At 44.2% G+C, this 23,784-nt stretch overlaps 1 protein-coding gene and 1 long non-coding RNA gene across 3 annotated transcripts in view; one reads left to right on the top strand and one right to left on the bottom strand.

The window, feature by feature from the left end:
* LOC146808912 (uncharacterized) overlaps window positions 1-23,784 on the top strand; it is a 424,390-nt gene that overhangs the window by 184,282 nt on the left and 216,324 nt on the right. The gene's annotated exons all lie outside the window — the stretch shown is intronic.
* LOC146808913 (ly6/PLAUR domain-containing protein 3-like) overlaps window positions 1-23,784 on the bottom strand; it is a 448,169-nt gene that overhangs the window by 132,922 nt on the left and 291,463 nt on the right. Inside the window, exon 3 of the mRNA XM_085615716.1 lies at window positions 9,670-9,852. Within this exon, the coding sequence (XP_085471842.1) occupies window positions 9,670-9,852 (183 nt within the window). The remainder of the gene's footprint in view (window positions 1-9,669; window positions 9,853-23,784) is intronic.

Genomic DNA, 23,784 nt, shown 5'->3' on the forward strand with positions numbered 1-23,784 from the left:
TCAGGGAGAGAAACGCTGCTAATTACTATAAGCACCAGTTTTCGCAATACGAATACAGGGAACAAATAGGAAAGGTGCTGGCTTACAAAGTGGCAGATGTCCGGGCTAAAACTCAGGTAAAATTCATAAAAGGGACAAATGGAATCCTGTATAAACATCCACAAACAATCTTGGCATAGTTCTCCACGTTCCAACAAAAGCTGTATGCACAAATTACAAAATTAGAAGAGGGGGACTTACAGCGGTATCTCTAGGTTAGTAATCTCCCAGCTGCGAGTGAGGAAAAACTGGTTTCATTAGAGAATGACATCTCGTATGAAGAAATAAGTGCTGCAATACCCACTCTGCCCTTCCGGGAAGGCAGCTGGGGAAGATTCTATACCTGTAGATTTTTATAAGGTCTTTACAAATATTCAGATTTTACCTTTCAAGACAGTCATACAACATATTGGTTCAAGGGGGAAGATACCAGAATCTTGGAACATGACACAGATAGCTTTTTTGTTTTAAAAAGATAAACCACCCGAAGAGTGCGGTTCTTATCGAATGATTTCGCTTATTAATGGCAATGCCAAGATTTTTGCAAAGATTTTGGCCAACCTTCTGGCCCCCAAAATGCCCGGATTAGTATCTAGCCAATAACATCGTATTATTCAGGGTGGGGACACCACAGCTCGTGTTAACACGGCAGTGGGGGCCTTCGATATGGCTGGGAAGTTGGCAATAAATCTTAGCATGATTCTCTTAGATGCTGAAAAGGCCTTTGATAGGGTGGGGTGTGACTTTCTGTGGGTTACACTGGCAACATTTGGATTTAGAGGGCAATTTAGGCAATGGGTACAAGCTCTGTATAATAAACCTCAAGCTACGTTACTATATTCAGGCTTACAATCACATTCATTTCAAATTCTATGCGGCACTAGGCAGGTATGTCCTCTTTACCCCCCGTTGTTTGCCTTGTACATTGAGCCATTTATATGCGCACTGCAATCAACCCACAAATTATTCCATTAGTGTCAGGTACAACTCAGCAGCTCAAGGCTGCTGCTTATGCGGATGAAATTGCCGCCTTTACGACTGACCCAGCTGGGGCAATACATTTCATCGAGGATGAAGCAATCAAGTTTGGTTCTCTGTCAGGGTATACACTAAATGTAAAAAAAACACATATGCTCCTCAACTTCAGGCCTGAAAGACCCATAATGGGCGTCTGCTCTGTAGCCACGTACTTAGGGGTCTGTGTTTCAGGTCAGATCGACCGGATACTTGCTTTGAACCATTACTGAAGGATACAATCAAACAGTTTAAGAACATGGCACAAACTTTCAATAGGAATTGTAGGGAGGTGTAATATGATAAAAATTTAAATACGCCCCAAATTTCTATATCTATTTCGATCCATTCCCCTACGGGTCTCTAATTCCTTTTTTAAGAAACTTGAGGGCGTGCTTAGCAGCTTCATCTGGGGGTATAGAAAAGCTAAAAAATGCTCCCATATAACCAAGGAGGGCTCGACTTTCCAGACTTTAAAATGTACTTTTGGGCAGTTTTTGCAGGACGTTTTGTAGTCTCTTAAACCCTGCACATCAAACGTTTTGTGATCGTCTGATTCTGGGAGAAGATAGTCGAATGTTTTTATATAAAGCTAATGACTCGAACTATTTTAAAAGAGTTAGGTTTAAGATCATTAAGGACAGCATATATATATGGCGTGCAATGGCTGCTAGATATACTCTATCATTTTACTATGATAGGCTTCCTCTATGGGGCAATCCCATGCTTCCAGAGGTGTTTTATGATGCTGCCAGCAAGCGCTGGGTCAGATATGGGATTCAACGTCTAGGGGATTTATACGATAACAATGGCTTCGCTGCTTTTGAGAGCTTGCAGCTTCACTGAAAAGTTACCTGGTCAAATGCTTTTCAAGCATGTCCAGATCGGGGATTACTATGTGAAAAACATAGCTTTAATGATAATATCTAACTCAGAGATATGGGATTGCTTACATGGGGAAAAGACAAAGTTCTTGATCAGCAGAATGTATCAATGTCTCAACAACTGCAGACAGAGTGACTGTTAAAGGCTTGCTGCGCGGTGGAGCAAGGCTTTGGGGACTGGGGTCACGCCCACTGCTATCAAACAAGCATTTGGAACCATAGACGACTCAATTTATTCTGTTAAACTGAGACTACAGCAATTTTGTACAATATGCATGGTTTATTAGACACCGGAAAATATTGCAAGCTGGGCTCAGGGGGATATAGAGGAGAACGGAAGAAATGTCCTAGACGTGGTATGTATACTGTTAGCATAGTGCATATGTTTGTAACTTGTCCGGAATTGAGAACTTTTTGGCAAATGATAGGCTAAGTTTTGAGCCAGAAACTAAAGATAGATTCACCCCCTCCTCAAAGCAAATGGTGGCCTATAGTTAGGGAAACGTATGCAATAGAAAAAGCCTTGGCTAAAGCAAGGGGACCTTGCTCTTTGTTGAAACTAAAGGCAATTTGGGGGCACCTTGCATTATATGCGCAAGACTAAAGACTAGTATGGGGGTATTTAAAGTATGCATGCCTAGCCGGCCCCTTTGTTAGTTTCAAGCTTGTAAGTAATGTTTCTTTTTTTCTTCAAATGTAATATTATGTTAAGAATGTTTGCATATAGGCGGACAAGTGCTCTCAAGAGTTTTTTTTTTAATATGGATAACTCAAAATACTTTTAAGTATAATGTGTAAACAATGCTCTCTTATTGACAATAAAAATCGTTAAAAAAAAAGAAATAAAACGATTGTTCCCTTCCTCGCACCATGACTACTGCAACGCCCTGTATTTGAACGCCAACTATTATTCCCTGAATAAAGTTCAGGTGTTTCCGAATGTGGCGGCTCGACTGGAGTGCGCGTTCCCAACCATTAATCAGTGAGGGAGGGGCTGAGGGCTCTTCATTGGCTTCTAGTGAGGAAGATACTGTCACTCAAAGCCCTGTGCTTGACCTTCAAGGCCTTCAATAATCAGGGCTCTTATTATTTAAGAACAGTCTTTAACGGATATCGTCCCAGCGGACAGTTAAGATCGGCTTAATTAACAAACAGCTAGAGGTTTTTTTAAAGAGAATATGGGGTCAGCTTCCCCTTTATTGTTTGGGATGCAATGAAAGCATTTACAAGAGGGGTAACCAAAAATATTTTTGGCAGCAGAATAAAGAGCGGAAAGCTGCAGGCAGGGCTGTCACTGAAGCATTAAGTGATGCTGAAATGCAACATGCAGAGGTGGTTCTGCGAGGCACTAGCGATCAAGATCAGCTACTTCTCTTTTTGATAGATGCAACAACAGGCACAAAAAAGTCATTCAGGGAGAGAAACGCTGCTAATTACAATAAGCACCAGTTTTCGCAATACGAATACAGGGAACAAATAGGAAAGGTGCTGGCTTACAAAGTGGCAGATGTCCGGGCTAAAACTCAGATAAAAGTCATAAAAGGGACAAATGGAATCCTGTATAAACATCCACAAACAATCTTGGCATAGTTCTCCACGTTCCAACAAAAGCTGTATGCACAAATTACAAAATTAGAAGAGGGGGACTTACAGCGGTATCTCTGGGTTAGTAATCTCCCAGCTGCGAGTGAGGAAAAACTGGTTTCATTAGAGAATGACATCTCGTATGAAGAAATAAGTGCTGCAATACCCACTCTGCCCTTCCGGGAAGGCAGCTGGGGAAGATTCTATACCTGTAGATTTTTATAAGGTCTTTACAAATATTTAGATTTTACCTTTCAAGACAGTCATACAACATATTGGTTCAAGGGGGAAGATACCAGAATCTTGGAACATGACACAGATAGCTTTTTGTTTTAAAAAGACAAACCACCCGAAGAGTGCGGTTCTTATCGACTGATTTCGCTTATTATTGGTAATGCCAAGATTTTTGCAAAGATTTTGGCCAACCTTCCGGCCCCCAAAATGCCCGGATTAGTATCTAGCCAACAACATGGTTTTATTCAGGGTAGGGACACCACAGCTCGTGTTAGCACGGCAGTGGGGGCCTTCGATATGGCTGGGAAGTTGGCAATAAATCTTAGCATGTTTCTCTTAGATGCTGACAAGGCCTTTGATAGGGTGGGGTGTGACTTTCTGTGGGTTACACTGGCAACATTTGGATTTAGAGGGCAATTTAGGCAATGAGTACAAGCTCTGTATAATAAACCTCAAGCTACGTTACTATATTCAGGCTTACAATCACATTCATTTCAAAGTCTATGCGGCACTAGGCAGGTATGTCCTCTTTTTCCCCCGTTGTTTGCCTTGTACATTGAGCCATTTATATGTGCACTGCAATCAACCCACAAATTATTCCATTAGTGTCAGGTACAACTCAGCAGCTCAAGGCTGCTGCTTATGTGGATGAAATTGCCATCTTTACGACTGACCCAGCTGGGGCAATACATTTCATCGAGGATGAAGCAATCAAGTTTGGTTCTCTGTCAGGGTATACACTAAATGTAAAAAAAACACAAATGCTCCTCAACTTCAGGCCTGAAAGACCCATAATGGGCGTCTGCTCTGTAGCCACGTACTTAGGGGTCTGTGTTTCAGGTCAGATCGACCGGATACTTGCTTTGAACCATTACTGAAGGATACAATCAAACAGTTTAAGAACATGGCACAAACTTTCAATAGAAATTGTAGGGAGGTGTAATATGATAAAAACTTAAATACTCCCCAAATTTCTCTATCTATTTCGATGCATTCCCCTACGGGTCTCTAATTCCTTTTTTAAGAAACTTGAGGGCGTGCTTAACAGCTTCATCTGGGGGTATAGAAAAGCTAAAAAATGCTCCCATATAACCAAGGAGGGCTCGACTTTCCAGACTTTAAAATGTACTTTTGGGCAGCTTTTGCAGGACGTTTTGTAGTCTCCTAAACCCTGCACATCAAACGTTTTGCGATCGTCTGATTCTGGGAGACGATAGTCGAATGTTTTTATATAAAGCTAATGACTCGAACTATTTTAAAAGAGTTGGGTTTAAGATCATTAAGGACAGCATATATATATGGCGTGCAATGGCTGCTAGATATACTCTATCATTTTACTATGATAGTCTTCCTCTATGGGGCAATCCCATGCTTCCAGAGGTGTTTTATGATGCTGCCAGCAAGCGCTGGGTCAGATATGGGATTCAACGTCTAGGGGATTTGTACGATAACAATGGCTTCGCTGCTTTTGAGAGCTTGCAGCTTCACTGAAAAGTTACCTGGTCAAATGCTTTTCAAGCATGTCCAGATCGGGGATTACTATGTGAAAAACATAGCTTTAACGATAATATCTAACTCAGAGATATGGGATTGCTTACATGGGGAAAAGACAAAGTTCTAGATCAGCAGAATGTATCAATGTCTCAACAACTGCAGACAGAGTGACTGTTAAAGGCTTGCTGCGCGGTGGAGCAAGGCTTTGGGGACTGGGGTCACGCCCACTGCTATCAAACAAGCATTTGGAACCATAGACGACTCCATTAATTCTGTTAAACTGAGACTACAGCAATTTTGTACAATATGCATGCTTTATTAGACACCGGAAAATATTGCAAGCTGGGCTCAGGGGGATATAGAGGAGAACGGAAGAAATGTCCTAGACGTGGTATGTATACTGTTAGCATAGTGCATATGTTTGTAACTTGTCCGGAATTGAGAACTTTTTGGCAAAAGATAGGCTAAGTTTTGAGCCAGAAACTAAAGATAGATTCACCCCCTCCTCAAAGCGAATGGTGGCCTATAGTTAGGGAAACGTATGCAATGGAAAAAGCCTTGGCTAAGGCAAGGGGACCTTGCTCTTTGTTGAAACTAAAGGCAATATGGTGGCACCTTGCATTATATGCGCAAGACTATAGACTAGTATGGGGGTATTTAAAGTATGCATGCCTAGCCGGCCCCTTTGTTAGTTTCAAGCTTGTAAGTAATGTTTCTTTTTTTCTTCAAATGTAATATTATGTTAAGAATGTTTGCATATAGGCGGACAAGTGCTCTCAAGAGGTTTTTTTTTAATATGGATAACTCAAAATACTTTTAAGTATAATGTGTAAACAATGCTCTCTTATTGACAATAAAAATCGTTAAAAAAAAAAGGAAATAAAACGATCTTTCCCTTCCTCGTACCATGACTACTGCAACGCCCTGTATTTGAACGCCAACTATTATTCCCTGAATAAAGTTCAGGTGTTTCCGAATGTGGCGGCTCGACTGGAGTGCGCGTTCCCAAACATTAATCAGTGAGGGAGGGGCTGAGGGCTCTTCATTGGCTTCTAATGAGGAAGATAATGTCACTCAAAGCCCTGTGCTTGACCTTCAAGGCCTTCAATAATCAGGGCTCTTGTTATTTAAGAACAGTCTTTAACGGATATCGTCCCAGCGGACAGTTAAGATCGGCTTGTAAGAGAAATGTTGTGGTCTCCCGCTTTACGAAGACAAGAAGGGGTGTGTGGGAGTTCTCAGTGGCGGCTGCTCGGCTATGGAACACTCCCCCGGTACATATTGCTAGTATTACGACATACTCTCCATTTCACAAGAATGTAAAAACTTGACTTTTTCACAGTTATAATTGTATTTTGATCTCCCCTATATGCTGTTGCTTGGTTATAGTGCTTTGATGCCGTTGGCTTAATGCGCTCTATAAATGCACATTCACATTCTGTTCACTGAAAGATAAAGGTCAAATGTCATTGCTCTGTCTGCTGACAACTGCTCATTCTTTTAACCCGGAGATTGGTGTTTCCTTCTCTTTCTCTGACTGAAAAGTTAGAGGATTCTGTTAAGTGAACTATCTGACACCCTTGCTGGGATACTGTGAGTGAAAGGAAAGGCTCCTGTAGGATGTCAGTTATTTTCTAACACAACAAAATGTAAATACAGTAAATTAACTGTACAGATATTTCAAAATACACCAGCAGTTTGGAAATCCCCAATAAAGCACATTATTTCTTATTCTAAAGTGTGATGGAAACAAATATTTTGATAGGATCTAAACAAATAAAGACACTTTACTTGTTGTACAAATGAGAAAATATTTACAGAAACCCAATTTTCACACATTATCTTTTGTGCTCAGTATAGTTTTGTCTGTAAAACTGTATCTGAGTGTAAGGTTAGTGGCCATTTTAATGACAATTGTGCTGTCTGTAAATGGCAGTGTGCTTTGCAACAGTGTGCTCCACAAGGCACCACCGGCTACATACCACACATTTACCACTCTCCTGCTGCATGGGCATGACTCATTTACTATACTTGTTCTTTATGAAAAACTAGAATTGTTCACAGCCATTATGGCTTCAGTGATGTAACACTGGGGAAAGCCCCCACCCCTTCAAAAACTGTATCACCACAGCAGTCTGTGTAAAACACAATTCATTCTGCAGTTCAGGGGGGCCTTGAAGATTTGGCTTTACAGGATTTAAATTCACAAATCATCTTTTTACCGTTCGCTCTCTTAGCACCAGGACACCTGCACAGGTATTATCGCGCTTTAGAAATGATATAACATTACATAACCTTCTCATCTTTTTGGACATTGCTTACATACACCTCTGTAACACGAGCAGTAGCCTCAATATTTTGTTTATGATATCACAAAATACATTTCACCAACTAGTGCAGCTGCTCACATTTGAGTTTAGCAAGCATGCATGCATACTAATTCCACAGAATATAACAATAATCACTTTAGAAAGATGAATCAAAAGTTGGGGAATGAGAGAGTGTCTCTCCTGTGGTTTAGTTTAGGACAACTTTCAAGATTTCTGAGGGTTCATACTCCAAATACAGGGGATTGTACTCTCCAATTGCTGGAAGTATTGTTTTCAAAATAGCTTGTTATGGCTTAGCAATTGCCACCAGGTACCACCTGAGAATATTCAGGAAGTAATCATTCTTGAGCAGTGGACAGATATTCCCTCTTTTAGCCATACACGTTTTAGAGCAGCGAACTTGAAGATAATGGAGGCGTATGCTAGATTGATGCTGTATTATACTCCCCAATTCCTAAATAAATCTTTCCCTACTGCTCCTAATCAATGTTTCAGATGTAGCACTCCTGTGCAAGGATGGGAGTCTCATATTTTCTAAACCTGTCCAGTTTTGCAATCTTTTTTGGAGCCAACTATTTAAGTTTATAACCCAAAACCTTGGGGGAAAGGTGAGATCAGATCCATAGTGAGTTCTTTTTGGTGTTTCTGCTATTAATGGTGCATGTTTGAGGAGTGAACCAAAGTGTATCTTTTTATCAGTCTCAGTTGCACGATCACAGATTTTACTTTTGTGGAAATCAACAAGGTGCTCCTTGTTTCTTCAATAGCAAGCTAAGATGACTAGGGTGAGACAACTTGAATATTCATGTGCTAAAATGAATAATCACTGAGGAGATTCCAACAGCCCTGGTGCCTTTTCACCATTGAATGAGGTTATGGGAGGTAGTCCTCGAAAGGGGATTGGACAAGCACTGGCACTTTAGGATGTTTGTTTGCACAAGTCGCTCATTATTACACTTTATTTGTATACTTGGCTGCACATGGAGTGTTCATAGGTGGGGAGACACAGGCATGATGAACTGTGGGCGAATAAGTATGGATAAGGCAGGGGCTGAAGCACTTTATTTGTTTGTGTTTTTGCACTAAGCATGATGACCCTGTTTTTCGGGTGTAAGTAACAGGAGTATTTGTCGGTTTAGCAGCAGCAATGCTTGTTTCGAAACTATTGTACTTTCTCTACTTGTATGGTGATATTTGAAATGTCTTTTTCTCTTTTAAACATTGTCGGAGTGCAAAAGGGCTTTGATTGAGAGGAGCATGTGTATGCTGGTGACCATAGTATTTTAATATCGTGTGGTTCTTGTTTGTACTGTCTAGAAATGCCTTGTCCCCCATGCCTTACTTATGATCATGTGTGTAACATCTATGTGTTCTGGCAGTGAGTTAAAGACACCTGAGGTAGTTTCACGACAAGGGTGAGTGTGCCTTAAGTCTTGCCATGATCTATTTTTCAAATATGCAATATGTAAAGAACCTTAAAAGATATTGGGTATAGGCTACCAACTCCATGTTTTAGAGTGACATTGTAGCTTTTTGTAATATATTAAAAAATATATATAAGTGGAGAACGTGTGGGGGGTTCTTCTAAGAACCTAGAAGCAGTAGCTAGTTCTGTCGGACCTTTCAGTTTGAGTGAAGTTTTCTCGCTGCGCTAGATCTCCCGTGTTGAGAAGCCATGATGCGGTTCCTTAACTCTATTTTCTTCACCTACATAATTCGTATTAACAGCCACGGTTAATGACCTTCTCATAAATGGAACCAGGTATTATAATCTTATTGGGATTTAGAGAGGTATGGCGCATCGGCCAGAAAAGCTCACTCCGGAGCTCATGCTAGCCCTTTGGTTCCCGGGACCCGGCGCCGACAGCAGCTGAGCTCCACATCATGTGACTCTAGGCAACAGCTCACTTAATCTCCCCAGACAGCCCCCAGCGACTTGAAACCCTGAGTGGGTGATAGGATCGCGCTTTACAAATAGAAAACTTTATATTATTATTGTATTTGTTTTTCAACCTACAGGGACATTGTTGTGAAATGTACCTTATATTTATCTTTTCAAAGAGAATATGTAGCAATTGAAAGAGAATTACCAGGTAGGTCGTCTGGAATCTTGTCTGCGAAGGCTTTAGTCACCAATGTGTTACAGAGGTCCTCAGAGCAGGCGTGAACCTTCCGCTGGCTGTAGGAGTACATGGAGCTGATACCTGCGTTCTCCTGACTCTGGTGGATGCCAATGTCACACCCCTTTATTGCTGCTGAGACTTTTTGTTTATCTGATATAAGAGAGATATGGGGAGAAAAAACACAAATCTCAAGGGAGTGACAACATATTTATTAGCAAATAAAATCAGATAGACATTTTTGTTTTTTGTTGCAAAAATCAATGAGCAGGTGGCGCGATACGCTTTTACATACTGACAATAACTCAGAAAGTAACATCACATAAGGGTTAAGGGTAAAAGACCCATAAAAGTACACACACACACACACACACATACACGCACAGACACACGCATCCAAGCACACACACACAAACATACACACCCCAATAAAATACCTAAAGGTGAAACTAGTAATCATATCATTCAAAGGCTTGGGGGCCTATTCATAAACTGCAGTTTGTAGGAAGTACTCAAACATGCTATTCACATACCCATGTGAAGATGTCTATGCCTCTGACTCTTACGTTTTCTGTGTGGAGATCTCCACCCTGACTGCAAAGATCTCCGCGTATGTAAGTATACGTTTTATTAGCATATGTGGGATGGACAGAGGAGAGTTGCTGGAAATAGGGAACACCTAGTACCAAATGAAATGGGTTAAGGGAGGACTAAGGAGGGGTCCGGAGGGGCAATGAAGTTGTTTGGAAGGGGTCAAACAGCCACCCACAAAAGTGTAGGTGCATTATTATTCACAAACTGCCGTTCTATAGATACTGCACCCCAAAAAATCCAACACAGTAGTAAATGTACTCCAATTGACCCTCGGGTAGGTCACTTCTCCACCGCTGCAGCTCCGCCTGCCTGATTGCTGTGTCCCGCCAGTTCAGCGCTTCTCCTGATTGCGCGCTCGCCGACCGGGCTCTGTGCCCCGTGTGTGCCTGCCCGCCCCCCCTTCTCGTTCTGTAATCCCATATTGACTGCGTGAGTGTGCCTGCCCGCCCCCCTTTCATTTTGTACCCTGTATGAACAAGTGACTTTTGGTGTTTGACTGAGTGACTGCTTTTTTCTGCTCGCTCCCGTCTTTCCCGCCGCTGCCTCGCGTGCGGCCCCGCCCCCCTGCTCCCATTGGCTCATCCCTCCCGCCTCCCAGCTGACCCCTCCTCCCCTCTTATGGCGACCGCTGCGCCAAAGGCAAGCCCGTTTGCACCCGTCCGCACCTGGACCGTGCCCAGCGCCAGGACCCCTGGTCGCCAATGACGCCATCCCACCCGTCTGACCTACGACAGCGCCACCCTCCTCGCACTCAACACCAGCCGGAACAACGCCTGCCACCCAGCCAGCCCGAAACGCACCCACGGGCCCTACACCTGCCTAGCCTGCAAGTTCACTTGCCTCCGGACCAGCACCGCACCTGCCAGACCAGGCCCCAACACCAAACACCTCAAATGCATCCTGCTCAACACCCACTCCATCCACAGGCACGCCATTGAACTCTGGAACCTCCTGGACATGACGGCACCGGACGTCGCCTTCCTCACAGAGACATGGATGAACGCCTCCTCAGCTCCCGACATCGCCATAGCCATCCCGGACGGCTACAAGATCACCAGACGGGACCGCACCAACCAAACAGGAGGAGGAATCGTCATCGTCCACAAAAACACCATCCGCGACCAACTCCGACGACAGCCTCACCACCGCCGAGCACCATCACTTCCAGATACACACTGACCCCACGACCACCCTCAGAGGCACCCTCATCTACAGGCCCCCAGGACCGCGCACTCACTTCAGCGAAGCCATCGCAGACTTCATCAGCCCGGTCGCCCTCGCCACCTCAGACTACATCCTCCTAGGAGACGTCAACTTCCACCTGGAAAGCAGCAATGACAGCAACACCACTGCCCTACTGGATAACCTCGCCAACCTCGGACTCAAGCAACTGGTCACCACCCCCACCCACTACGCCGGACACACGCTTGACGCCATCTTCTCCTCAAGCAACTGCATATCCTTCAGCCACTCCACCGGACTACACTGGACAGACCACAGCTGCGTCCACTTCAACTTCAGTAAAACAACAACCCACCTGGAAAGCAGCAATGACAGCAACACCACTGCCCTACTGGATAACCTCGCCAACCTCGGACTCAAGCCACTGGTCACCACCCCCACCCACTACGCCGGACACACGCTTGACGCCATCTTCTCCTCAAGCAACTGCATATCCTTCAGCCACTCCACCGGACTACACTGGACAGACCACAGCTGCGTCCACTTCAACTTCAGTAAAACAGCAACCCATCGCCGCCCACAACAGATCCCCCGAAGATGCTGGACCAGGATCACCACAGACCAGCTCACCACCTCGCTGAGCCAGAACCCTCCCACCCACACCACGGACCCTAATGAAGCAGCCCACAACCTCACACGTTGGCTCACCGACTGTGCCGACACCCTGGCCCCACTGAAGAACCCCCCCACCAGAACCGGCAGCAAGAAAGCCCCGTGGTTCACCGACGACCTCATACACTCCAAGAAATCCTGCCGGACCCTCGAGAAAGCATGGCGCAACGGCCAGTCAACAGAGAACATGACAGCCCTCAAAAACGCCATCACCGAACACCACCGACTGATCCGCTCCACCAAAAAGGCAGCGTTCAGAGAAAGACTGGACAACAACACCCACAACAGCAAGGAACTCTTCAACATCGTCAGTGAGCTCTCCAACCTCAGCGCCAGCAACAAAGACATCACGCCCTCCCAAGACCTCTGCGACTCACTGGCACTGTTCTTCCACAACAAGATCGCCGACATACACAACAGCTTCGGCCCCCAGACGACGCACCTCACCACCGAACCCACAACCGCCACCACCACCCTCCGCGCCTGGAACACCGTAAGCACAGAAGACACCACCCGCACGATGAACACCATCCACTCCGGCTCTTCTTCTGACCCCTGTCCACACCACATCTTTAACAAAGCCGACACCATCATCGCCCCCCAACTGCGGAACATCATCAACAACTCCTTCGCATCCGCCACCTTCCCGGAGAGCTGGAAACACGCAGAAATAAGCGCCCTCCTGAAGAAACCCACCGCAGACCCCACCGCTCCTACCCTTCCCCGCGAAAGTCATCGAGAAGACCGTCAACAAGCAGCTGACCGCATTCCGCGAAACCAACGGCTCCCTCAACCCATCGCAGTCTGGCTTCCGAGCAAACCATAGCACCGAAACAGCCCTCATCGCAGCCACCGACGACATCAGAGCCCTGCTCGACAACGGGGAAACTGCCGCCCTCATCCTCCTCGACCTCTCGGCCGCATTCGACACACTCTGCCACCGCACCCTAACCACTCGCCTCCACAACGCCGGAATCCGAGAGGGAGCTCTAGACTGGATCACCTCCTTTCTCTCAGAAAACAGAGTGCACCTCTTCCCCTTCCAATCATTGTCCACCAAGATCATCTGTGGCGTACCGCAAGGATCCTCACTCAGCCCCACCCTCTTCAACGTCTACATGAGCCCCCTCGCAGCCATCGCACGCCAACACAACCTTAACATCATTTCCTACGCTGAGGACACCCAGCTGATCCTCTCCCTCACCAACGACCCCGCCACCGCCAGAGCCAACCTCCAGGAAGGTATGAAAGAAGTCGCGGAATGGATGAAACTCAGCCGGCTGAAACTGAACTCGGACAAGACAGAAGTCCTCATCCTCGGCTCATCCCCCTCCGCATGGGATGACTCCTGGTGGCCCCCGGCACTGGGCACCGCGCCCAAGCCCACGGACCACGCACGCAACCTGGGCTTCATCCTGGACTCCTCCCTAACGATGACCAAGCAAGTCAACGCCATCACGTCCTCCTGTTCAACACCCTGCGCATGCTCCGGAAGATCTTCCGATGGATCCCCACTGAAACCAGGAAGACGGTCACCCAGGCCCTCGTCACGAGCAGATTGGACCACAGGAACGCCCTCTACGTGGGATCCACGGCCAAACTACAGAAGAAACTACAACGCATACAGAACGCTGCAGCACGCCTCATCCTGGACATCCCCCGCCACAGCCATATATTTGCCCACCTGAGAGACCTGCACTGGCTCCCGGTCAGCAAGAGAATCACGCGCAGACTCCTCACCCACGCACACAAGGCCCTCCACGCCTCGGGCCCCACCGCCTTACGTTCTACACACCCACCCGCCAGCTCAGATCCGCCAGCCTCGCCCTCGCCACCGTCCCACGGGTTCGCAGAACCACTGCAGGAGGAAGATCCTTCTCCTACCTGGCTGCCAAAACATGGAACTCCCTCCCCACCCACCTTCGACTGACCCGGGACCATCTCACGTTCAGGAAGTTACTCAAGACCTGGCTCTTCGAGATGTAGCAGCACCCCCCCCCCCCCCCCCCCAGCGCCTTGAGACCCGTCCGGGTGAGTAGCGCGCTCTATAAATGCCTTGATTGATTGATTGTACTACCCATGGCCAATACCCTCCTATACGAAATAATGAAGGTAAGGACTAAAAATTAAAACCTAATGGCTGCTAATGTTAAAAGAAATAAAATTATGTCATCTATGTAAATATAAAAATATGTTTTATTCAATATTAAAAATTGTTTATAAATAAAATAGGTTTTATATCATTTTAAAATATTCTATTAAACTTTTGCAAATCTAAACATTAATGCAACAATATCTATCAAAAAGAATTACATTACTTTTAATTAATTTTACATGTTACTTTAATAATTATTACTATATATTACTTTTTCCTTCAAGTAACATTTATTTATTTAATTAAACTTCAGGAAAATCATTTTATTTTCATTTAATATATTGAAAATATTAAAATTTTTATTTAAAATTAAGTTATTCATGTTCTAACTTATTTATACTGTTCTACATAAAAAATAACATATATCTAAAAAATACATGAAGTATTTAACATAAATATTTAATATATAAACAATTCTATTTATTTTTTAAGTTTAAAAAATCTTTATGATTTCTCCTATATTTCACCTTATTAAGTGCACAGAACTTCATATATGGTTATAAAGTCACTACTAGTAGTAACTGATGGAGCAAGGACTCGTATAAAAGGAGACTTGCTCGGAAGCAATTTCCTCAAATAACTCATAACTCCGTAATAATTGTGTTTGTAAGTACTAATCTGCACCAAATTCGTACATTTGAATCTAGGGGAAGCTTGCCTATGTGTTTTACTAACAAAGTAATCCGTGTGTCACTAAAGATGCCTGCTAACCACTGGATTCTGCATTGCGCATGCGTTCACTGCATCTATGTAGTATGACGTGCTGTCGCTTGGAGGGAAATCTTTGCAGCTGCGCAGTTGCTCTTAAAATGGCTGCTTGAAACCCACATGATAATGCACATGCTTTGCTGAAATTAACCATGTAAGTTTACTAAAATGCTAATGCGAAAGATTATTATAAGTAAATGGCAGTAGAATAGAGATAGGTGGTATACAGTGAAACCATTTATTTTTGATTTTAATATTCCTATCTTTGACTTCTCTATTAGTTCCTATTTGGTCCTCCAAGAGGGACTGAAGCTTGTGTACCATGTGACTAGTTCACATGCGCAGTAACGACAAACCAGGAACCGCGATGCAAAGGCTTGAATGTGGGGAGGTGTGGTGCAGTGGCCAGGGCACCTGACTTCGGAGTACAGGGTTCACGGTTCGATCCGCGGCAGCTCAGCTCAACACCATGTGACTCTGGGCAATTACTCTATTAGGGGAATATTATCAAGCACGGTGTTAAAATTATCACCACTTTTGTGGCAGAAAACTGCCGCTGAAGCGGCGATAATGGGCTTGATAATATGCCGCAGAGAATTCCAAAAGAAGCCCATGTTTACACCAGAACATGGGCTTCTGTGGGAATTCTCAAGGGCACATTATCAGGCCCATTATCGCCGCTTTAGCAGCAGTTTTCTGCCGCTAAAGCGGCGATAATTTTAGCGCCGTTTCTTGATAATATGCCCCTTAATTTCCACGATGGCCCCCAGCGCCTTGAGACCCGTAGGGGTGAGTAGTTCACGCTTTACAAATACGGATATATATATCTATATTCACAGAAAAAACCATAGGTTTCAGGCACGTTATAGTTAGGAATTAGCATTTAAAAAACCTCAGAAATTCCCTGAAAAAACCATAGGTTTCAGGGGTGTTATAGTTAGCTGGACTTTTCACTTGTACAAAACCATTGAAATTCCCCCGTTATAGTTAGTTCAGCTAACTATAACTCGCGCGCCCGCAATGCACTGCTGATGATGTCACATATTACATCACTCATGACATGGTCAGTGACATCACTCATGACATCACTGATGACATCTCAAATGACATCACTGATGACATCACTGATGACATCATCCAGTGAATGTGTGTTTTTCTGAAAATTAAATATGTTTTATATATGTATATCTCAAGGTCGATGGAAGAATAAATGGGTATATAAGTGTCTAAATGGATGATTTGTTTTTGAAAAATTGTGTAACTGACTGATTAAGTGTATCATAGTGAATACATGGCTTAGTGAGTAATGTTTAAATATGTAAATATCTGTATCAGTCTCTCACTTTGTGTATAAGTGGCTGCATGGGTTGGTGAGTAGCTATATGGGTGTCTATATAGGTTATTAGTTGGTTTTTTGAGTATCAGTCTGAGTGTCTGCATGGTTCGGTGGGGGGTATTACGTAGTGCATAGTTGCATGAATGAGTGACTCACTGTTTGTATGTGTTGAAGACAGCATGTGTGCAGGACTGTATGGGTGGATGAGTGTGTGTATGGGTGTGTTAGTGAGTGAATGACTGTCTCAATAGTGTCTTTATGAGTAACTACATATGTTTTAAACTAGTATATGTGACTATTGGTGTATATAAGTGAGTATATGTGAGAGTGAGAGATTGAAAGAGTTCCTGTATGAATAAGTATGTGTTTCTATAAGTGATTGTTTAAAAGACTAAGTATGTGTAAGTTTCCGTAGAAGTAAGTGTGGTGGTGTGTGTATAACTGTATATGCAAGTAAATGTATGCTTGATTCTTTATTAGCATGAGTGACTATGTGTGTGAGTAACTCTATGGATGAGTGGCATTGTGTAACAGGATGTATAGGTGTATGAGTACATATGATGAGTGAGTACATGTATGAGTGACTGTATAGGACTGTTGGTGAATGAGTGGATGTGTATGTGGATCTTAGAATTACTGAAGAGGTTGTTGTAACTGGTATTGGTATGTCCATTGTTTTGAAAATTGTAGTCTCTATTTTTGAATGTGTGTATCAAAGGTTATATTAGGGTGAGAGGAGGTCTGCCACTCTATCACAAGGATGATGTCATCAGTGATGTCATCAGTGATGTCATTTGAGATGTCATGAGTGATGTCATGAGTGATGTCACTGACCATGTCATGAGTGATGTAATATGTGACGTCATCAGCAGTGCATTGCGGGCACCCGAGTTATAGTTAGCTTAACTAACTATAGCGGGGGAATTTCAATGGTTTTGTACAAGTGAAAAGTCCAGCTAACTATAACACCCCTGAAACCTATGGTTTTTTCAGTGAATTTCTGAGGTTTTTTAAATGCTAATTCCTAACTATAACGTGCCTGAAACCTATGGTTTTTTCTGTGAATTTCAAAGGTTTTTTAAATGCTAATTTCTAACTATGCCTACAGAGATAGGACATGTGAAGAAAGAAGAAAAAATGCACAGAAAGAAAAAAAAGAAGTGCAGAAAGAAGCAACAGAAGTCCTCAAAGACGAAGAAAAGTGCAGGAAGAAGGATAACGTGCAGAAAGAACAAAAATAAGAGCAGAAAGAAGACTTGTTGCAAAATAATCCTGTACCCTCAACTTTTTCAGACGGATACTGGTGGTAACTGAGTCTGACTAACCAGTCCTAGAGCCAGTGCTATGTTAAAAGACACTTAGAATACAGTGAAAACACCTACATACACTAGGGAACATTATGCGTTGGGGTCCCCCTGTGATTAGCATGACCTCCTCTGTAAGCCCCTAGTATATAATAGGGCAGGGGGATTAAAACTACCTCTTAAAACAGGCCACAGGGCGTTTTTGCACACGTTAACTCAGGCCCCGTCCCCTCCCTTCACCACTGTGTAAACACGCCCTGTGTCCGTTTTCAGTTGGGAGATTAAGTTCATTTGAATCCTGAGGGTCCCAAGGGTCCAACTAGCCCACTAGGTACCTCCAGTAAGTGCCACAGACCTGCGTTGCAGAGAGGTGTAAAAAGTGGCACGGCCTGGACCACCTCTCTGCAATGCAGCTCAGTGGCGCTTACTGGAAGCACTTGGTGGGCTAGTTAACCCCCAGGGGCCCTCAGTATTGAAGGGAAATTATATCCCCAATTTAAAACGTGCCATAGTGCGTGTTTGCACACGTCACCTCAGGCCCCGTCCCCTCCCTTCACCACTGTGTAAACGCGCCCTGTGGCTGTTCTAAATTGAGAGATTAAGTCCCCTTGAATCCTAAGGGTCCCTAGGGTCAAACTAGACCACTAGGTACCTCCAGTAAGCGCCACAGAGCTGCGTTGCAGAGAGGTGTAAAAAGGGGCTTGGCCTCAGAACACCTGTCTGCAGCGCAGCTCCCTGGCCCATACTGGAGATGCCTGTTGGGCTAGTTGGCCCTCAGGGACCCTCAGTATTGAAGAGGAATTAATTCCCCAACTTACAACTCGCCAGGGGGCGCGTTTGCAGAGTGCTGCAAGGAGGGGGCGTCGCCTCCGGCACGATGCCAGTCTTTTATTTATTTTAATTTTTTAAGAAGGGGGGCTGTGTGGTTCCCCTTCTTATTCTAATTTATTGGCCCTGATGACCCCATCCCCCAGGGCCTGTCTCCTAATTATATTTTTTTGACCCCCATCCCCAGGGTCGGCCACTGTTTTTTATTATTTTTAAAAAATATATATTTATAGACACACCTAGGACATGCTGGACAAACCGTACGTACCTATCACCATCACGATTTGCGTGATATTCATTAAAAGGCGACTATGCATACAATGAATCCACGTGGAATGTATTTACACCACTAGTGAAGCTCTGACATGTCTGATGCCCTACTGTGCCTAATCCCGGTAGACACCCTCGTTGTTTATTTATACAAACATGGGTAGCTATTGACGGGCACATTTAATACACATGCACACCAAGCCATTCAAAGGGGATTCGACAAAAATTCGACCAAAACTATGCAAGAAACCCCCCTCACGATTAATGAAACACACATCCACTGCCGGATGTGTAATACTTTTTATTTTACTCTCTGGAAAGGGGACGAACATCACTTGAGAGTCACAGCGCGCTCCTGGCAGAGCCCAATGCTGTGTTACACCCACCATTGCCTGCTGAGTGCCACACACCTCTGTGTTGTATTCCACTAGCTAGTGCATATGCTGTGACACTCTCTAGCCCATGTGCACTGTAACACCACCCCGTGAATATGTCATGCCACACTTGTCTTCGCACGGGTTATATTGCCCCATCTAACGTGCCTTCCTCGATGCCTATGTTATAACGCACAGTGCTATGCCATACATATTACAATCTGGGATCCATATCTTTGTCACAGTGCATATGCAACGTTACACTCCCCAGCACATATTTTATATTACAACTTTAGAGACTAGTTAGGTTACACAACACTGCCCTGTGTATATTACACTCCAAGGCGCATATTGCATAGCACGCGCTAGTGCCTGTGCTATCTCGTGCTCTCCAATGAATCTGTCATTGCGCACAATGTATTGCATATTATATTTCACGCCCGGTTCATCTTATATCACACTTTTTGGTGCATAGTTTATACCATACACTATATCTAGTTTTCATTTTCAATCGTGCTCTCAGGACTATGTTCTATATAACACTGTGTTCACCTACCCTTTTCACGGGCATTACATTTTGCGATAGGGGGTGGAGGGTCAGGGGGTGTTTCTACCAAGTGAGCCCGGAGTCACAGTCACAAACGTCCTCTTCTTCCTGAATAAAAGTGAGATTATGCTGCATACTTGTTCATATTTTAAGTAGTTCGCACAGACACACGTTTTAAAAACAATAAAGTTCCTAATACCCGCCTTCTCAGAACAGTTAGCTTGCTGCCCCATCCCCCTCCTCCCTATCCTCTGTTGTGTGAATCCATGGACTAGCCTCCTCCCTCCTGCCATGCATGGTCTGATGTGCTGCCACTGCCCTCAATTTAGTATGATGCACCAGTCCACTCCTCCTGCCCTCCATTGCCCAATTCTATGTCCCATCATTGACCTCCTGCTTAAACTCTGTGCTTAGCTTGCTGCCCCTATTCTCCTTCCCCCTGCCTTCCGATGTCTTTGTGCATGCCACTGCTCCATCCTTTTTGCCCACCATGTTCCATGGACCTGCCACTCCTATCTACTCTGAGTGTTCTGTTGAGCTGCCACTCCCCTCCCACCTGGCTAGCATTGTCAGATGACTGTAACCTGTCCCTGCCACCTCCACCCTGCCTGTCCACATGCCATGCCCCTATCCTCTTCCTCCTGTCCACATGGTCCATTGTACTGCCACACCCTTCTACCCTCCCTGGTCTGTTGTGCTGCAACTGCTCCTCCTGCCTGCCCCGTGCGGTCTGTTGTGAGGCCCCTTCCCCTGAACTTTCTTGTCTGTGCACAGGTCCTGACCCTCCCTTCTATCCTCCATCGTCCTTTGTGCATGCCCCTGCACCCTCCTTCTTGCCCATCATAGCCATTGTGCTGCCACTAACCCTCCCACTTGCCATGCATGGTCTTCTGTGCTGCCATGGCCCCTCCCGCCTTCCCTGTGTGGTCAGTTAGCTGCCCCTGACCCCCTCCCACCTTCCCTCCATGGTCTGTGTGTATGCCATCACAGTCTCACTGTTGCTCTTCATGGTGTGTCTTGCTTCTAGTGCCCATCCTGCCTGACCTCCATGGCTATCTTGCTGCTCCTGCCCTGCCCCTTTGCCCCCAGCCCTCTGTTTACATGTGCAGACCCCTACTCCCTCCCTCCTGGCTTGTCTGTTCCATTGTAATGCCCCTGATCCGTCCCTCCTGTCCTTTATGGTCTGTTATGCTGCAGCTTTCTCTCCTGTCTGTCCATTATGGTCAGCTAGCTACCATTGCCTCTTGCCCCTCTGTTCTCTGTTGTCCATGTGCATGGTCCTGTCCCCTCCCTCTTGCTTTCTATGGATTGTTGTGCTGCACTCCCGTCCCGCATGCCCTGTGTGGTGTATTGTCCTGCTGCAAACCCTGATGCCTGCCCTGCAGGGTCAGTTTGGTGCACCTCTCCATGTCCCTCCTGTCCTCTGTTATCCAAGTCCATGTCCCTACCCCATTTCCTTCCATGATCCAATGTACCATACTTGCGAACATTTTGAACCTGGTAAGAGGGAGATTTTGAAAAAAAACTGGGGTATTGATTTTCCCCTTTGAGTTACATTGAAAAAGAGGAGATTGTAGACAGGAGACAGATCAAATAAAGCCCATTTGAGCTTAAAAACATTGGACGTTTCCTGGCTGAATCGGGTCTGTTGGCATGTATGGTTGTACTACCATTGCCTCTTCCTTCTGCCCACAATGGTCTATTACATTGCCACAGCCTCTCTTGCAAGTCCTGTATTGTTGGTTTGTTGCCCCTACCCCCCTTTCCACTGCCCTCCATAGTCTGTTGTGCTGCCACGGCCCTTCCTGCCTGCTCAGTGTGGTTAAATTGTTGCCTTTGCACCCTCCTACCTGCCTTCAATCTTCAGAGTCCATGTCCCTGGCCTCTGCCTCTCAACAGTATCCTAATGAACAACTAGATTGCTAACATTCTATATTTATTACAAAAGTGTGGAACCCCTGACGTCATCTTGATGTAATCAAAACTGTAATACCTAGAGCATTTCCTTTAGAAATTACATATATGAGAGGGTCTTATTGGCATCAAAATTATGGTTAGTGCTCTAAAAGACTAAAATAAGGACATATTTTCTGAGTTTTCAAATAGCGACAAAGCACTTTTAAATTATTTGTTATCTTTATGTTTTTTTTATCCAGTTGACCACTTGATTAAATGTTGCACTTAGGGGAGAGGATGTGGTGTTACTTCCAGAACTGCAGACTTTGCAACTGGGGACCAGGTTGGAGTTTCTGCTTCAGCTCAACATTCTGTGATTCTGGTCAAATCACTTAGTCTCCCCATGTCTACAACCAAAATGAATTTGTTCTTGTATGATGTAACCAATGCTCATGTAAAGCACTCCAATACCTGACAAGTCTGCACTATATAACACTGCAAAAACACAAAATGATAAGTGTTTTGCACACTTCTGTCATTGGGCTATATTTGGGCTACATCTGGGTGATTTTGGGCTACATTTGGGCTCTTTTGTCTCCGGTGGCCATTTTGGGAGATTTATTTGTTATGAAGTTTCCTAATTTCCTTATGTACTGCAGTCTCCTCAGTAGGAAATGCTTTCAGTTTTTTACTTTGATTCCATCATGAAGGTATTCAGATATGTCACACATTTGCCATAAATTCTGAATGTTAGCACTCTAGTTGCTCATTAGATCACTGTAGTAAAACTACTGTTCACCATGGAAGTCTGCTCCTAGTATTAAAATTGCATGTTTCAGTCTGCATGTCAGAATTTTTTAATGAAATAGAAGAGGATTTGAGAAGTCACTCAAAATGTGCCCTCATTTTCTTTCTTCAGCATTAATCATAATTTCTATGGAAAAATGAACCCCCTCATTGTGTTCCTTTTTAAATTAAATGTTTTAAGTGTTACCAGTTTATTCCAATCAAGATGGCTTCAGGTGTGCCATACTTTTGTCATAATGAAGACAGTAAGTGCACTAGTTGTTTTTAAGAACACTCTGGGACATTCTGTCATTGGGCTATACTTGGGCTACATCTGGGTGATATTTGGGCTACATTTGGGCTCTTTTGTCTCTGGTGGCCATCTTGGGAGACTTATTTGTTATGAAGTTTCCTAATTTCCTCATTTACTGCAGTCTCCTCAGTAGGAAATACTTTCAGTTTTTTACTTTGATTCCATCAAGAAGGCATTCAGATGTGTCACACATTTGCCATAAATTCAGAATGTTAGCACTCTTTTTGCTCATTAGATCACTGTAGTAAAGCTGCTGCTCACCAGGGAAAACTGCTGCTGGTATTGAAAGTGCATGTTTCAGTCTGCATGTCAGAATTGTTTAATGAAATAGAAGAGGATTTGAGAAGTCACTCAAAATGTGCCCTAACTTTTCTTTCTGCAGCACTAATCATACTTTTTATGGAAAAATGAACCCCCTCATGTTGTTCCTTTTTAAATTAAATGTTTTAAGAGTTACCACTTTAATCCAAGCAAGATGGCTTCAGTTGTGCCATACGTTTATCATAAGTAGGACTGTTAGCGCTCTAGTTGTTCTTTGGAACACTCGGGGAAGCTGCAGTAGAACACAAAGGAATCAACTGACAGTCTCTGCCCTTGTTGGATGTACATGTTTTACTGAGAATGTCAGACTTCATTCTCACATGACTGAGAAAGATAATGTGAATTAACAGAAAATATGCTCTCAGTTTAGCTTATAGATCACCTTCCAAACCTCTGTGGGAAAAGCATGAGAAAATATTTTTCTCTCAATCATGATATCCCAGCAGAAGGCTTTTTCACATGGTGAAATCACCTTAGAACATACCACAATTCCTAAAATGAGTATGGTACATCAACAAATGATTTATAATGTAACTAAAGTCTTAAAACCTTCTATTAACTGCAATGCTTTTTAATGAGGTGCTATCATGTATATTGGTCCCAAGATGGCTGCCAACACTTCTTGGATGAAGTGCTGACAGCCAATCAGATCTCAGGATGAGATGTGTGGTTAGGCTCCGCCCACATATATATATGATTTTACTTTTGATTTTCTCAGGAACTACTGAACAGATTAACACCAGACCTGCAAAAGGCACTTCCCTGACCTGAGGACTACCTCTCTGCCAGATTTCAAGTA

This window comes from Triturus cristatus, chromosome 7, assembly GCF_964204655.1.
Source record: "Triturus cristatus chromosome 7, aTriCri1.1, whole genome shotgun sequence".
In the NCBI taxonomy this organism is placed as follows: Eukaryota; Metazoa; Chordata; class Amphibia; order Caudata; family Salamandridae; genus Triturus; species Triturus cristatus.